The sequence below is a fragment of the Balaenoptera acutorostrata genome, chromosome 19 (genome assembly GCF_949987535.1).
Source record: "Balaenoptera acutorostrata chromosome 19, mBalAcu1.1, whole genome shotgun sequence".
NCBI classification, from domain to species: domain Eukaryota; kingdom Metazoa; phylum Chordata; class Mammalia; order Artiodactyla; family Balaenopteridae; genus Balaenoptera; species Balaenoptera acutorostrata.
The window spans coordinates 59076372-59090601 of record NC_080082.1 but is presented as its reverse complement, the minus strand read 5'-3'; the positions used below and the strand labels follow the sequence as shown (position 1 = coordinate 59090601).

Below are 14230 nucleotides of genomic sequence, written 5' to 3'. Positions count from 1 at the left end.
TACCCTTGGGGTCAAAACTCTGCCCCTCAGCCCTGTCCCATCCTGCAAGTTCATCTCTTGCATTCTGCATCCTGACTTTCACTTTTAAATTTATCCTCTGGAGGCTGCAGTTCTAAATCCAATCCCTTAGTTCAAGCCCCACTCCTGAAGCCCCATTGCTTGGCAGTACAAGGGAGTCTGAGACATAAATCAAAGGTATAAGGACCAAAGAGGAAGACGTAAAGCTGTTTTTATTTAAAGATGACAAAACTGTGTATGTAGAAAATCCAAAACAATCTCCAGAAAGATTGGTAGAATAAGCCAATCCAGCAAGGTAACTGAATGCAAGGATAACATGCAAAAATCAATTGTCTTCCTGTATGCTAATAACAAACAATTAGAAAATAAATATTCATAAACAATAGTGTTTACAATTAACATAAACAGATTAAATATCTAGGGAGAAATATAATGAAAGATATGCACGACATCTACTCTGAATGCCACAAAATGTCATTGAGAGAAATTGAAGACCGATATAAATGGAGAGATGTACCATGTTCCTGGATAGGAAAGACACTAATGTAAAGATGTGGTCTCCCCTAATTGATTTCCCCAGTGGGGATATTCGATCCCAATACAAATCCAGAAGGCTTTTATGTGGAGTTTGACAAGCTGACTCTAAATTCTATCTGGAAGTGCAAAAGGCCAAATGTAGACAAGGCAACCTGCAAAAACAAAGCTGGAGGACTAACACAACTGGATATCAATCAAGTCTGACTGTAAAGCTATAGTTAATAAGAGGGCAGTATAGTATTGACACATTAGACAAATGGAACAAAGGAAAGAATAGAATATTCAGAAACAGACTCACATATATTTCTATGGTCACCTATTTATAACAGAGGTAACACTACAGAGCCATACAGAAAAAACAATGTTTATGATAAATGATAATGGGTAAGTGGGATATCTAAATGGAAATTTCAGACCCTTTCCATGGCCTATCAACTTTAACCCTCCTTGCATTTTCCCACCTGTGAGTAACAAATTCCTTTCCTCTCCCCAGGACAGAGCATCTGCTCAACAGCAACTGTGGATGGTGGAAGACACACTGGCAGGTCTGGGGGGCCCCCAGAAACCACCCCACCACACTGACCCTGACTCCCCATCCCCTGCACTCCAAGGCGAGGAGTCCTTAGAGAGGGAGGTGAGACTCACCTTTTTCTCACCCCCAGCTTCCTGTTCCAGCTGCCCCGGCCCAACTCATTACCTACTCACCTCTTTCTCTCTCCCTTGAGCAGCTAACCAACCTCAGGCACGTATCCTAAGCTCTGGAAGCCTTTGTTTTCTTATTCGTTATACTATGATAATTGTCCAGTGGTGTGCTGGACCCAATTTCCAGCACCTCCCAAGGTCCAATTGCCTGCATCTCTTCTCAACTCCACATTCAGTGATGTCATGTTGGTAGCTTGAAATTGACCATGGTAGGAGTATTTACACCATGGAAATTGGCAAATGCTACAAACCAGTGCTCTTTTCTCCCAGAGGGCATTTGTTAAACATTTACCAGACACCGCTGATCTTAACCCCTACCTTGCAGGGTACTGTAAGAAGGAGAAACTGACTAGAATGTGCCTGACATAGAGTAAGCCGACAGGAATCAGGAGCCACAATGGTCATAGCTGATCATCAGATCATGTATCCGGGAGACCTGGGTTTAGATCTCAGCTTTGCTATCTTTGTGATATCAGTCATTGACCTCATTCTCTGAACCTCAGTTTCCCCATATATCAAATAGGGATAATATTAGCTGTCTCATAGATTTACCGAGGGGATTCAGTGAGATAATGCTGGTGAAGTATTTAGCACCGTGCCAGATACATAATCATTATAAAACCTCACATGTATAATGCCCTGCCATGTGCCAGGCACTGTTCTAAGTGCCTTACTTGTATCGATTCAATCCTCAAATCAGGGACTCCCCTGGTGGTCCAGAGGTAAAGAATCAGCCTTACAATGCAGGGGACATAGGTTTGATCCCTGGTCAGGGAACTAAGATCCCACATGCCACGGTGCAGCTAAGCCCTCGCACCACAACTGCAGAGCCCACGTGCCCTGGAGCCTGTGCGCCACAGCTAAAGAGTAGCCTGCGCACTGCAATGAAGAGCCCACGTGCCACAAGGAAAGATCCCACATGCCTCAAAGAAGATCCTGTGTGCTGCAACTAAGACCTGACGCAGCCAAAAAAAAAAAAAAAAAAAAAGCCGTAGGTTAAAATCCTCATATCAAAAGGTGAAATATGGCACAGAGAGGTAAAGTAACTTGCCCAAGGTCACACAGCAAAAAAAATGGCAGAGCTGAGGTTTGGAAACCAGATCTGGCTCCTGGTTTTCAATCTTAATCCTACTTATGCAGTGTCTCAATTGCTAAGTGCTTGAAAATGGTAATAATAGTGGTAATGATAATTATTATTCCCCTTTCCTGACCTCTCCAGAGCCTGCCTGAGTCCTTGGAACTGAGCCTACCCCGGTCCCCTGAGGCTGACTGGGGGCGGCCCCCAGGGGGCGACAGAGAGCTGGCCAGCCCTCGCTCAGGTGAGCGTCTGGAGTCGGGAGGGACTTGCTCGGCATTCCTGGTCCTCACCAGTCCCATTCTGCTCCTTCAGGTCTTGGATCGCCAAGGGTCTCCCGGGCTTCCAGCCCTGAGGGTCGCCGCCCCCCTTCCCCACAGCCAGGAACCAAGGTAGGCAGTCCATCTGGCCTCCTCAGGTCCACTGTAACCCTTTGACCACCACAGGAAGGACCCCCTGTCCCCAGTCTTGGGGAAACATCTGGGAGAGAAGAGTTTTAAGGCCACACCCCAGAGCAGAGACAGCGAGATTTGTTAAGAGCGTTGGGACTGAATTTTGTCTCTGCCACTTCCAAGCTGTGTGACTTTGGGTCAGTTATGAAATCTCTCTGCCTCCATTTTCTCATCTGCAAAATGGAGCTAATAGTGGTGTCTACCACCTAGGGCTGATGTGAAGAGTCAAATTAGATGAATGCCCATAAAGCTTGAAAGTAGTGCCTTAGAGCAAGCACTTCATTCATTCATTCATTTATCAATCATTCATTCAATATATACTTATTAAATACCCTCTTCACTGTCTAATAAGGTAGCCAGTAGTCACATGGGGCTATTTAAATTTAAATGAATTTAAATGAAATAAAATAAAAAATTCACTCTCACTCGCTAAATTTCAAGTGTTCAGGAGACACAAATGGCCAGTGGCTACCCTGTTGGACAGTGAAAATAGAGAACATTTCCATCATTCAGGAAAGTTCTATCACAGCTGTTTAGGTGCTCAAGACCCAAACGTGAACAAGATGAGAAAAAAAAATCCTTCTCTCATGAATCTGACATTCTAGTGGGAAGAGGCAGGTAATAAATAATTTACTATAAATTATTTTATATGTTCTAAGTGCTAAATAAATAAAAACAGCACGGTGAGGGGATTTGGGATACTTGGAGAAGAGGTGCAATTGTCAATGGCTTGGTCTGGGGAGGCTTCTGGAGAGGTGATGCTTGTGCAGATACCCGGAGGAGGTAAGGGAGCAAGCCTTGGGGATGTCCGGTGGAAGAGCATTAGAGGCAAAGGGAAGAGTGTTTGCAAAGGTTCCGAGGCAGAAGACTCTGGCGTGTTGGAGGAGCAGCTAGAAAGCCAGTGTGGCCGTAACCGAGTAACCGAGCAAGAGAGAGAGGGGTGCTGATGAGGACAGAGGGGTAATAGGGGCAGATCGTGCTGGGCCTTGTGGTGAGGACTTAGCTTTGACACTGGGTGAGCCCAGAGCCATGGAGATCTGAGCAGGCACTGAGATGCTGTAAATGGGAACTAGCGCCCTCTGGCGGCCACATGGGGGAACAGACAGTGAACAAGGGCTGAGGCAGGGAACCAGTGAGAAGGTGATTGGGCTAGTCCAGCGGGGAGAGAACAGTTGTTTGCACTAGGTTAGAAAAAGTGGAGATGTCGAGACAGAGTCGGATTCTAGATATACCGGTTTTCAAACCTTGTTCAAAACCCTTGGGACCAGATGTTGTTTAAAATGCAAAGTTTTGCAGATTCTAGTAATTCGGTGCGTATACTGTGTACTCTGCGTTCTATAACACCGCCTGCCATGTCTGGAGCAGCACACTTAAGCAAACGCACTACCATTTCTCCAATAAAATGTATGAATATGCATACGAAATGGGATAAAAGCTATAAATAACATCACCATTTAAATGTCAAGTTAAAAAAAATAGCAGTGAATTACTTAAATGGAGTCAGGGGAATAAAAATAGCTTATAAATATCAGGCGCTTTTTATTTTTTGGAGAGTTATTTATCTTTTTGAATTTTTGAATTTTATTTTATTGATTTTTCTTATACAGCAGGTTCTTATTAGTTATCCATTTTATACATATTAGTGTATATATGTCAATCCCAATCTCCCAATTCATCCCACCACCACCACACACCCATGCCACTTTCCCCCCTTGGTGTCCATACATTTGTTCTCTACATCTGTGTCTCAATTTCTTCCCCAGGCGCTTTTTATTTCTAAGGAAAAGGTCCTGGGTTCCAGATGCCTGCAGCCAGTATGCAGTTTTTGTTTTTTGATTTTTTTAAGGCGGTGGGTGGTTTATCCTTGCTCTTCACGGAGTGTGAAATTCTATTGTTACAAGCTGTATGCAGAGATGCCACAATTTCTTTTTTAAACTTAAACATTTTTTTCTATCGAAGTATAGTTGATTTACAATGTTGTGTTAGTTTCAGGTGTACAGCAAAGTGATTCTTTTCCATTACAGGTTATTACAAGATATTGACTATAGTTCCTTGTGCTATACAGTAGGTCCTTGTTGTTTATCTCTTTTATATACAGCAGCGTGCATCTGTTAATCCCCAATTCCTAATTTATCCCTCCCTCCCTTTTCCCCTTTGGTAACCATAATTTTGTTTTCTATGTCCGTGAGTCTGTTTCTATTTTGTAAATAAGTTCATTTATGTCATTTTTCAGATTCCACATATAAGTGATATCATATGGTATTTCTCTTACTTCACTTAGTATGATAATCTCTAGGTCCATCCTTGTTGCTGCAAATGGCTTTATTTCATTCTTTTTTTTTAAATAGCACTTTTATTTTTTAAAATAATTAATTAATTTATTTATTTTTGGCTGCTTTGGGTCTTTGCTGCTGCGCGCGGGCTTTTCTCTAGTTGCGGTGAGCGGGGGCTACTCTTCATTGCGGTGCACGGGCTTCTCATTGCGGTGGCTTCTCTTGTTGCGGAGCACGGGCTCTAGGCGCACGGGCTTCAGTAGTGGTGACACGTGGGCTCAATAGTTGTGGCTCGCGGGCTCTAGAGCGCAGGCTCAGTAGTTGTGGCACGTGGGCTTAGTTGCTCCGCAGCATGTGGGATCTTCCCGGAGCAGGGCTCGAACCCGTGTCCCCTGCACTGGCAGGCGGATTCCTAACCACTGTGCCACCAGGGAAGCCCCTATTTCATTCTTTTTATGGCTGAGTAATATTCCATTGTATATATGTACCACCTCTTCTTTATCCATTCATCTGTTGATGGACATTTAGGTTGCTTCCATGTCTTGGCTATTGTGAATAGTGCTGCCATGAACATTGGGGGGGGGGAATGCCACAATTTCTTGTTTGCATAATAATAATGCCCAGGAAAATCGTAGACATGTTCCAAACATTTTGGATGTCGGCTTTTTCCAGGCACTGCCACCTGTGTCTTGTGTGTGTGCCTGTGGCCCCAGCACGCCCATGAGCAGGCCACCTGAGCCTGGCATCCTTCAAGCCTGTCATTGTTATCTCTCATTGCTGTTGGCAATTATTATTATTATTTTTGGCTGCACCGTGCAGCTTGTGGATCTTAGTTCCCTGGCAAGGGATTGAACCCGGGCCCTCAGAGTCTTAACCACTGGACCGCCAAAGAATTCCCTCGGTGACATTTTTATAGGAGCACAGCGACATTATGGAGCTCTTTGATCCACCATATACATTTTTTTCAGAACTCAGTTTTCATCAGCTGTTATCTTAGCAAACTCATCATTTGTAATTTCTGACCTGCAGATGCTCTGCCACCCAGGTATTAAAATATTTGACATCATATCCTTCTTTAGTGTTGCCAGCTGATGCTCAGGATCAATGTTTTGGTCTTCATGGAATGTTCTAGCTTGTTTCATGACCAAAGGCCATTCAGGGGGCATCCAGTTACTTCCTCATGAACACAGGGTCCGGGTCTCCAGGTTTTGCCCTCTGCAGAGTTTCTCTACTTGTCATCAGTTCCTGGTGTCACTGTCCCAGTAAAACTTCCGCAACGTGTCTTTCTGTTTGTGTCACATCACATCTTGAGGGTCCTATTTAGTGAGATGTCCCTGCAGAGGCTCCACAATCCTGTTCCTGACGTGATTCTACTTTCTGAGCTCTTGGAAGTGACAGGTGCTTCTGTTTCTTTTCACTCTCTTTGGGGCGATCTTTGGCTCTTTTTGACACCTTCAGAGAGCAATTAAACTAGAAGTCATAAGTAACAAAACAAAACACCAAGCAAGAAAATTGCAGTTGACGGCAGAAGCCCGATGGGTGTGACTCAGGCGATGCCTCACATCACGAACACTGGGTGCATTTTGGCACCGATTTAGAAAAACAAATGTCAGTTTCAGATTTTTGTGTTTTTTTTGGAAATGACAGATAAGAGATTTGGGGAACTGACTTTGAAGGTGGAGCCAACAAGTTTGCCATTCTCATTGGTGCTGGGGTGGTCCTTGGCCTCTTGTGGACTGGGTTTTGTCCGGCCACTGGGGTTCCTGAACTGAATCAGGCCAGATCCCAGGCATCAGGAACCTCAGACACAAGTACTATCAGAACAGGCAGAGGCGTGTGCTGAGATGGGGAAAGCACGAGGCATTGGGGGACTTCAGGGGACAGCTCCCAGGCAGCCTGGGCATGTTGGGGATGGTTTCCTGGAGGCAGACAGACCTTGAAGATTGAGTTAGAATTTATCTCTGGCAAAGCAGGGAAACAGCTAGTGCAAATGTCCAGACTGAGGTGGGGATTTAGGAAGCTAGGGCTTCTGCTAGCCTACAGAATGCCTTTTTGTGAATTAGAGACAGGCGCCCCCTTCTGAGTGGACGGAACCTGGCGTGGTCAATGGAGGGCTTAGCCCTTGGGCAGTGAGCAACCCCATACAACCGCACATGGTCAGTTGGGAGCACAGAGCTCTGACCTCTGGAATGCCATCTGCCAACGGCAGGGTTGTTCAGTTCAGGTCCACGAATTCCTCAGACCCTTCTTGACTGCCAGGCTCTACAAGGCGAGGTCCCCAGACCAGTCCCTGTTTTCAAGGACCTACTCTTACGAGCTTGCCGTGTAGTGAATCTCTGCACCACAATCCCTATTTTTCTGGGGCTTCCCCCATCCTGAAACTGGCAAAGGGGTCCGGCAGGAAAAGTATGGCTGATGGACTTGGCAGGACCACTCCGATGCCCACTAAGCCATCAGCAGATGACCAATCCAAGTAGAGTGACAGGAGCAGTTGCTATGTCTCCCCTTCTCCCTAAACTTTGGCCAGTGCCGGAAGAAATCCCGAATTCCCTTATTTGCTTGTCATACTGGTCTTCTAGGGACCAGCCCCTGTGGAAGGTGTTGGGGGGGCGCCCTGCCATGAATTAGTCCTGATGCTGGAGTCTGATGGGGGAGAGGCATGAATGCAATCCTCATACACATCCGACAGGGATGAGCCATTTCCTAGGCGGGCTCAGAGCATTGGGAAGCCTTTTAAAGGTTAGGTAAGGTGAGTCTGGATGAATGAAAAAAGTTTGGCCATGCAGGAAACAGTACTCCAAACAGGGAACAGGCTATGTACGCAAAGGCATGGAGGGGATTCAGAAGCTGCAGCTCTGTATCGGAAACAAAGCTGAATTTATTACTTGCTTAAGCAAGACAGACCTCTTGTAAGAGACAGTCGCTCTGAGCAAAGCGGAGAGCTGACGTCATACGGCGTAGAGCTCGGAAACCGGTGGACTTTCGGGTTTAGGAGTTGTTCGACTTTAAGATGTGGAAACTTTGTGTCTGTTGTTGATTGCCTGATTTTCAGAAACGCGGGGCCATCGCTGATTGTCTGGCTTTCAGGAGCGCGGTTCCGGGGATGCCAGTTACGATTGCTTGTTCGAATAGGTGGTGTTGTTTTCCCCCACCCCCCTCCCTTGGCAGTGCCACGCGGCATGCGGGATCTTAGCTCCCCGACCGGAGACGAAACCTGTGCCCCCTGCAGTGAAGCATCTTAACCGATGGACAGCCAGGGAAATCCCCTCGAATAAGTTTAAAAGCATTTTTGGTGCTTCCTTATTATCCGTGGAAACCAAGTAATCAATCTGTCCTTTCTTAGGAGGAGAGGAACTTTATTCTCAGTGGTGTGTATAAAGGACATGGATTGTTGGAGCTGCGCCGAATAACACTTAATCTTGGGAATGGCTCATCCCTCAGCCGTACCGCGGCCAGCATCCAGGGGTGGTGTAAGGTTCTAGGTATTTCAGAGCTGATCAAGGAAAAAGATATGACCACTAGGTGGCAGTAGCACACAGAGCTTTAGTTGGTCCACACTGACAGATTTGCCTGTGGGAGAAGTCCCTCACAGCATGAGACCCTCCAGAGGTTACTGCTTGGGGGCCACTGCCCAGGAGGGGGTGGGGGGCGGGACAAGGGAACTCCCAGGAGAGAAGGAGATTAGAGAAGGGACTTAAGGGTCTAGGTGATGTGCTTAGTAGCACAGAGGGGAGTCTCTGGGTCAGAGAGCTCCTAAGGGCAGCAGCCTGTTGGGGGCTTTTTTTGTTTGTTTGTTTTGGTCCCGCCGCGAGGCATGCGGGATCTTAGCTCCCCGACCAGGGATGAAACCCGTGCCCCCTGCAGTGGAAGCGCGGAGCCCTTAAAACCACTGAACCGCCAGGGAATTCCCCTGTTGGGGGCTTTTATAGCTACAGGTTGATCTTACCTATGGCTAGCAGATGCTGGGTACAGCTTCACGGAGTATTCAAAGCAGGCAGGCTCTAAATGGCTAAAAATATCCGTCTGCTTGAGCTATCTTTGAAACAAGAGATGTGTAAAAGTTTCAGTTTGGCTCTAGCAGGCTTTCGGGTCATTGGTCTGGCCTGCCATGAAGAAATAAATGACATAGGGTCAATTTACAGGGACCATGATGTATCTAACAGGTGGGCATGTGACTCAGGATCGACCAAATCAGAGTCAAGTAGAGTAAACTGCAGTGATTGGTCCTACAATAGCAACAGATCTAAGCTGTCTGCCTAGAATGTTCTAGTTGGAGACTGCAGTGGAGAGTTCTCTCCCCACCCTCATCCCCTTTGTTTTTTGCTTAAACAATAAATTTATTGTCTTACAGTTCTGTAGGCTAGAAGTCTGAAATCAAGGTGTCGTCAGGGCCATGCTCCTTCTTTTTTTTTTTTTTTAATTTAATTCATTTATTTATTTGGCCGCGCTGCACGGCATGTGGGATCTTAGTTCTCTGACCAGGGATCCAACCTGCGCCCCCTGAAGTGGAAGCTTGGAGCCTTAACCACTGGACCGCCAGGGAAGTCCTGGGCCATGCTCCTTCTGAAGCAGCTAGGGAGGGATCCGTTCCTTGGCTTGTGGCATTATAACTTCAGTTGTCATGTGGCGTTCTCCCTAGGTGCATGTTTGTGTCCAAATTACCCCCTTTCCGGAAGGATAACACGTTTGCAGCTCTATTGGCCAGTTTCCTGCCTGTAGCATCCCAGATGTCTGACAGCCTTCCTTCATTTTGTCCCATCTCTGTCCCCTTCAGTTTGACTTAGCAGCTTTTCTACTGAGTTGGTTTACTGGGTCCACACATCATCACATGCCTAATCTCTCAGCAAATGGTTTTCCGGACACACCCTTGGTGTTCTCTTCAGAACAAGCTTCCTTGCAATACACATAGGCTGCGGATGTTCCAAATGTTCAAGTTCAAGTTCCTCCTTGATTTATCTCTGTCCTCTTGCATTTTAAGTTCTTAAAGCTATAAGTAAGTGATCATGATCAAGGTGTCATCAGAACCATATTTCTGGTAGCTTCTGGTAAAGTTCCTTGGCTTGTGGCAGCATAACTGCAATTGTCACATGACAGTCTCCCTGTGTGTCTCTTCCCTCTGGTTTTGAGGGCGAGAGAGAGCTTGTAAAGTCCTCCCTCAGACAAACCCAAAGTGATCCTCCTGACGATCTAGTTACACAATAAATCTCATTCTTCCTTTTAATGTTTTCAAAGCTGATTCAGAGTATTTTTTTGTTTTTTTTTAATCACAAGCAACCCGGAGTCCTGACTACCACTGCAAAGAGACTTGATCTGTCCAGGGAAGTGCGGGTGTTTGTCAGTCTGGGGCTTCGGGTTTGAACAGGGCAGCTGATGGAGTTGAGGCTGGAGAGGTGGGTAGGGACCAGGCCACAAGGGGCCTCCAATGCCTTTGTCCTGAAAGCGCTTGGGGGCCATGGAAGGACTTGAGCAGCAGAGGGACAGCCTGTGCTCTGGGTGTAGAAGTAGCCCTCGAGATCCGGGGTGAACTTATTGGGAAGGGCAAGGCAGGGGGCTGAGAGGTTTAGGGAAGAGAGAAAACAGAGGCCAAGGTTGGAGTATCGCGGTGTTTCTCATCTCCCCAGGTCCCCCTGGCCCGGCCCCGGATGAGTGCTCAGGAGCAACTGGAGAGAATGCGCAGACACCAGGAGTATGGACGGCCTCTCCCTCGCCCAGCCTCCCCCCGGCTCCTCACTCTGGGGAGGACACTGTCCCCAGCCGGACGCCAGCCTGAGGCAGAACAAAAAGTGAGGGAAACGGGTGGGGCGGTGAAGCAGCAGTGGGTTCTTAGTTCCTAGTTGGACCCTCAGTTTCCCTCTCTGTAAAATGGGGATGTTTCCTTCCTCTGTACCCAGAACAGGTTTCCAGATTTTACCCCGCTTGTACCTGTGCTGAAATCAGCATCCTGGCTCCCTTATCGGTGGAAGACAGGGTGGGCCAGAGACAACATCTCCACCTCACCAGCATTCTCCCTCCTCGGGGAGGGGGTGGGGGTCACAGGTCTGGATTGGAAGCCCAATTTTCCTTTTCAGTTACTATGTGTTGTCAAAGGCAAAATGAAAAGAAGAAAAATTGATCAAGTAAGGAAATAGATTTTATTCACGTTATGGTGATGGGGAGAGGACTCTAGATCCAAAGATCAGAGTGGTCCGGGCAGGATGGTATTTTTTGTTTGTTTGGTTGGTTTGTTGTTGGTGGGTTTTTGTTTGTTTGTTTGTTTTTGGCCACACCATTGCGCAGTGGCTTGTGGGATTTTAGTTTCCCCACCAGGGATTGAACCCGGGCCCTCTGCAGTGAGAGCGCAGAGTCCTAACCACTGGACTGCCAGGGAGTTCCCCATGGATGGTTTCATCTTAGACTTTTCTAGGGAGGAATTAGACAAGTGGGGTGATTTTACAGTTGGGATTGTTTTTGTAAACAGGGAGCATCTCAAGTCAGCTGAACACCAAACATTTATCTCTATGTCTAGCTAGTTTGGGGGGGACAAAGAGTTCAGCTAATCATTTATGACAAAAGGAATGTGAATTTGGAGGGTCTGTTTCTGGCCTTGTCACAGGTAAACGGGGTGGGGGGGGTCATCTGTGAATCTTGTCGATGAAAATTCTATTAAAAACAAGTTAACAAGAAAAAAAGGGAATTTTATTTGAGCCAAACAGGATTATAACCTGGAAGACAGACTCTCAGAACGCTCTGAGAACTGTTCCATGTGTTAGAAGTCAAAAGGCACACTCATATCCATTTTCCAGACAAAGGATCGTACATCAAAATGACATACTGATGGGCTTCCCTGGTGGCGCAGTGGTTGGGAAGCCGCCTACCAATGCAGGGGACACGGGTTCGAGCCCTGGTCTGGGACGATCCCACATGCCGCGGAGCAACTAGGCCCATGCGCCACAGCTACTGACCCTGCGCTCTAGAGCCCACATGCCACAGCTACTGAGCCCACATGCCACGGCTACTGAGCCCGCGTGCCACGGCTACTGAGCCTGCATGCCATGGCTACTGAAGCCCACGCACCTAGAGCCCGTGCTCCGCAGCAGGAGAGGCCATAGCAGTGAGAGGCCCGTGCACCGTAACAGGAATGGCCCCTGCTCACCCCAACCGGAGAAAAGCCCAGCACAGCAGCGAAGACCCAGTGCAGCCAAAAAAAAATAAGATAAATAAAATAAATAAATGTAAAAAAAAAAAAACTTAAAAAAAATGACATACTGATATTTTTACATAAAAAGTTCACCAAGGATACATAGTCTAGGGAAGAACATACAAAGCCAGCAGCAAGTCACCATGATCTTCTACAGAGTTGGGAAAGAATACTGTTCCTTTAAGAAGTTACATTGGTAGTGTTGAAAGAAAGGGGAAAAAAAATGATCTTTACGATAGAGCAGGCACTGCCATCTCTGAGGAGCTCTGGTTAATGTGTAATGCAGATGCACGCTGCACATTAGGGAGGGATGGAGGAGACTCAAGCACACAGAGAGAATTTTATGTTTAATTTTTCTTGTCCTGTCTTAAAATAGCAATTTTACTTCATCAGTCTTATCTAAGTCATATAGAGAAGAGGGGTTCTTTGCAGTAAGCCTTTTACCAGAATGCAAAAGGGCTGGGGGGGGGGGTGGCGGGCGGTGATTTTCCGAACTCCCCTTGTTTTCCAGGAGCTCAGGTAAAGTTAAAAATTGGCAGTGTCTTTGGGGCAGTTTTATCCCCTTTCTGAGCCCCTTCACCCTCAAAATGAGAACATGAGGACTTCCAGATGAGGAATTCTAATGCCCCAATTCCTTTGCAGCCTGTCTTGGGACACTCAGGAGCCCAGAAATGGCTTAGAAGCTCGGGGTCCTGGAGCAGGTAAGGAATTGGAGATCGGGGCAAGGAGCAGGGAAATCAGCAAAGGGAAGGAGAGTAGCATTGCTATTAATGTCTCCTGAGTACTCGTGAGTACTAAAGTACAGATCGCAGAGTCTTTTAGAGACGCTTGAGTTCCTGAGGAATCAGAAAGCCCTAGTTCGCAGTGAGAACTGCAGTTCCTTGGTCGATATCAAACTCCGCCCCTCCATCAGGAAATCAGAGAAAATTTCCGGCAACCGGACTACAAATCCCACAATGCACGCGGGCTTTTTAAAAGAGGGTCGCGCCCAGTTTAAAATCCTTTAGAGACACGTGCTAGGGACTACAACTCCCAGAAGGCCACGCGGGGCACTGTGGTCCTTACTGTACCGGCTAATTATACAACTTCCCCAAATCTCTTTCTTTCTAGTCCAAGGAACACCACCCCTTATTTGCCGACATCCGAAGGGCACCGGGAGCGAGTTCTCAGCCTCTCTCAAGCCCTGGCCACTGAGGCGTCGCAGTGGCACAGAATGATGACAGGTGAGAATGGGCTGGGGACTTTGGGCTCCTGGGTTTTAGGGAAGAGGGAGTCGGAGGCCTGGAATCGTAGGTGCTGATGGGTAGGGGTCTGAGGAATCCTTTATCTTTATGAGGAAAGAGCTGGACAGGGCTTGGGAGTTCTAGATCCCAGGAAGGAGGGGCCCAGGGTCCAGGAATTCTGGGTCTGGGAGAGGAGGGAGCTGGGAGGTCGGACTCCTAGGTCTGAGAGGAAAGGCCTGGGGGAGTCTGAACTTCTGGGTCCCAGAGTTTGCCATTCTCATACCCCATTCGTCCTCTCCAGGTGGAAATTTGGAGTCTCGAGGAGACCCTCTTCCCCCTGCCCCGCCGCCTCCGTCAGAGCCCCCGCCCCAGGTGTCCTCCCCCCCAAGATCTCCTCCAGCTGCCAATTCCCGCTCCTCGGGGTTCTCCCGCAGAGGTAGTGGGCGCGGCGCAGGCCCCGCCTCCTGGGAGCCGACGTGGGATTCCGGGATCGCCCCTCCCGCCCTAACCCAAGACGAGGGGGCGTGGCCTCTTCGAGTCACTCTGCTGCAGTCCAGCTTCTGACCCGCCTAAAAGTGGCAACCAATCAGAGAGTGAGGGCGTGGCCTGGAGGTACCTCCCGGAGATCTGGAGCCTCTCCGGGAACCTGGGGGCGTGATCTGGTCCCCTCAGGTGGCCTAGAAGGGGAGGGGTTTCTATGGCCAAAGTTTGGTTTTCCCAACACTTGTCCAGGTTTGGATTAAAACTTTGACCTTTTAGTCAAGAACTTTCTG

The 14230-nt window shown here is 47.6% G+C and overlaps 1 protein-coding gene across 9 annotated transcripts in view; it reads left to right on the top strand.

Moving 5' to 3' along the window:
• Nucleotides 1-14215, top strand: part of PLEKHA4 (pleckstrin homology domain containing A4) — a 31615-nt gene extending 17400 nt beyond the window's left edge. For 7 of the 9 annotated variants that reach the window (XM_007168258.3, XM_007168255.3, XM_007168257.2 and 4 more), the window contains 7 exons: nt 1049-1189; nt 2477-2576; nt 2648-2724; nt 10679-10840; nt 12877-12935; nt 13345-13457; nt 13759-14215. In XM_007168258.3, the coding sequence (XP_007168320.2) occupies nt 1049-1189; nt 2477-2576; nt 2648-2724; nt 10679-10840; nt 12877-12935; nt 13345-13457; nt 13759-14021 (915 nt within the window). In that variant the 3' untranslated portion in view covers nt 14022-14215. The remainder of the gene's footprint in view (nt 1-1048; nt 1190-2476; nt 2577-2647; nt 2725-10678; nt 10841-12876; nt 12936-13344; nt 13458-13758) is intronic. The other 2 variants (XM_057533990.1, XM_057533991.1) reach the window with 2 other exon arrangements.
• The last annotated feature ends 15 nt before the right edge of the window (nt 14216-14230 follow it).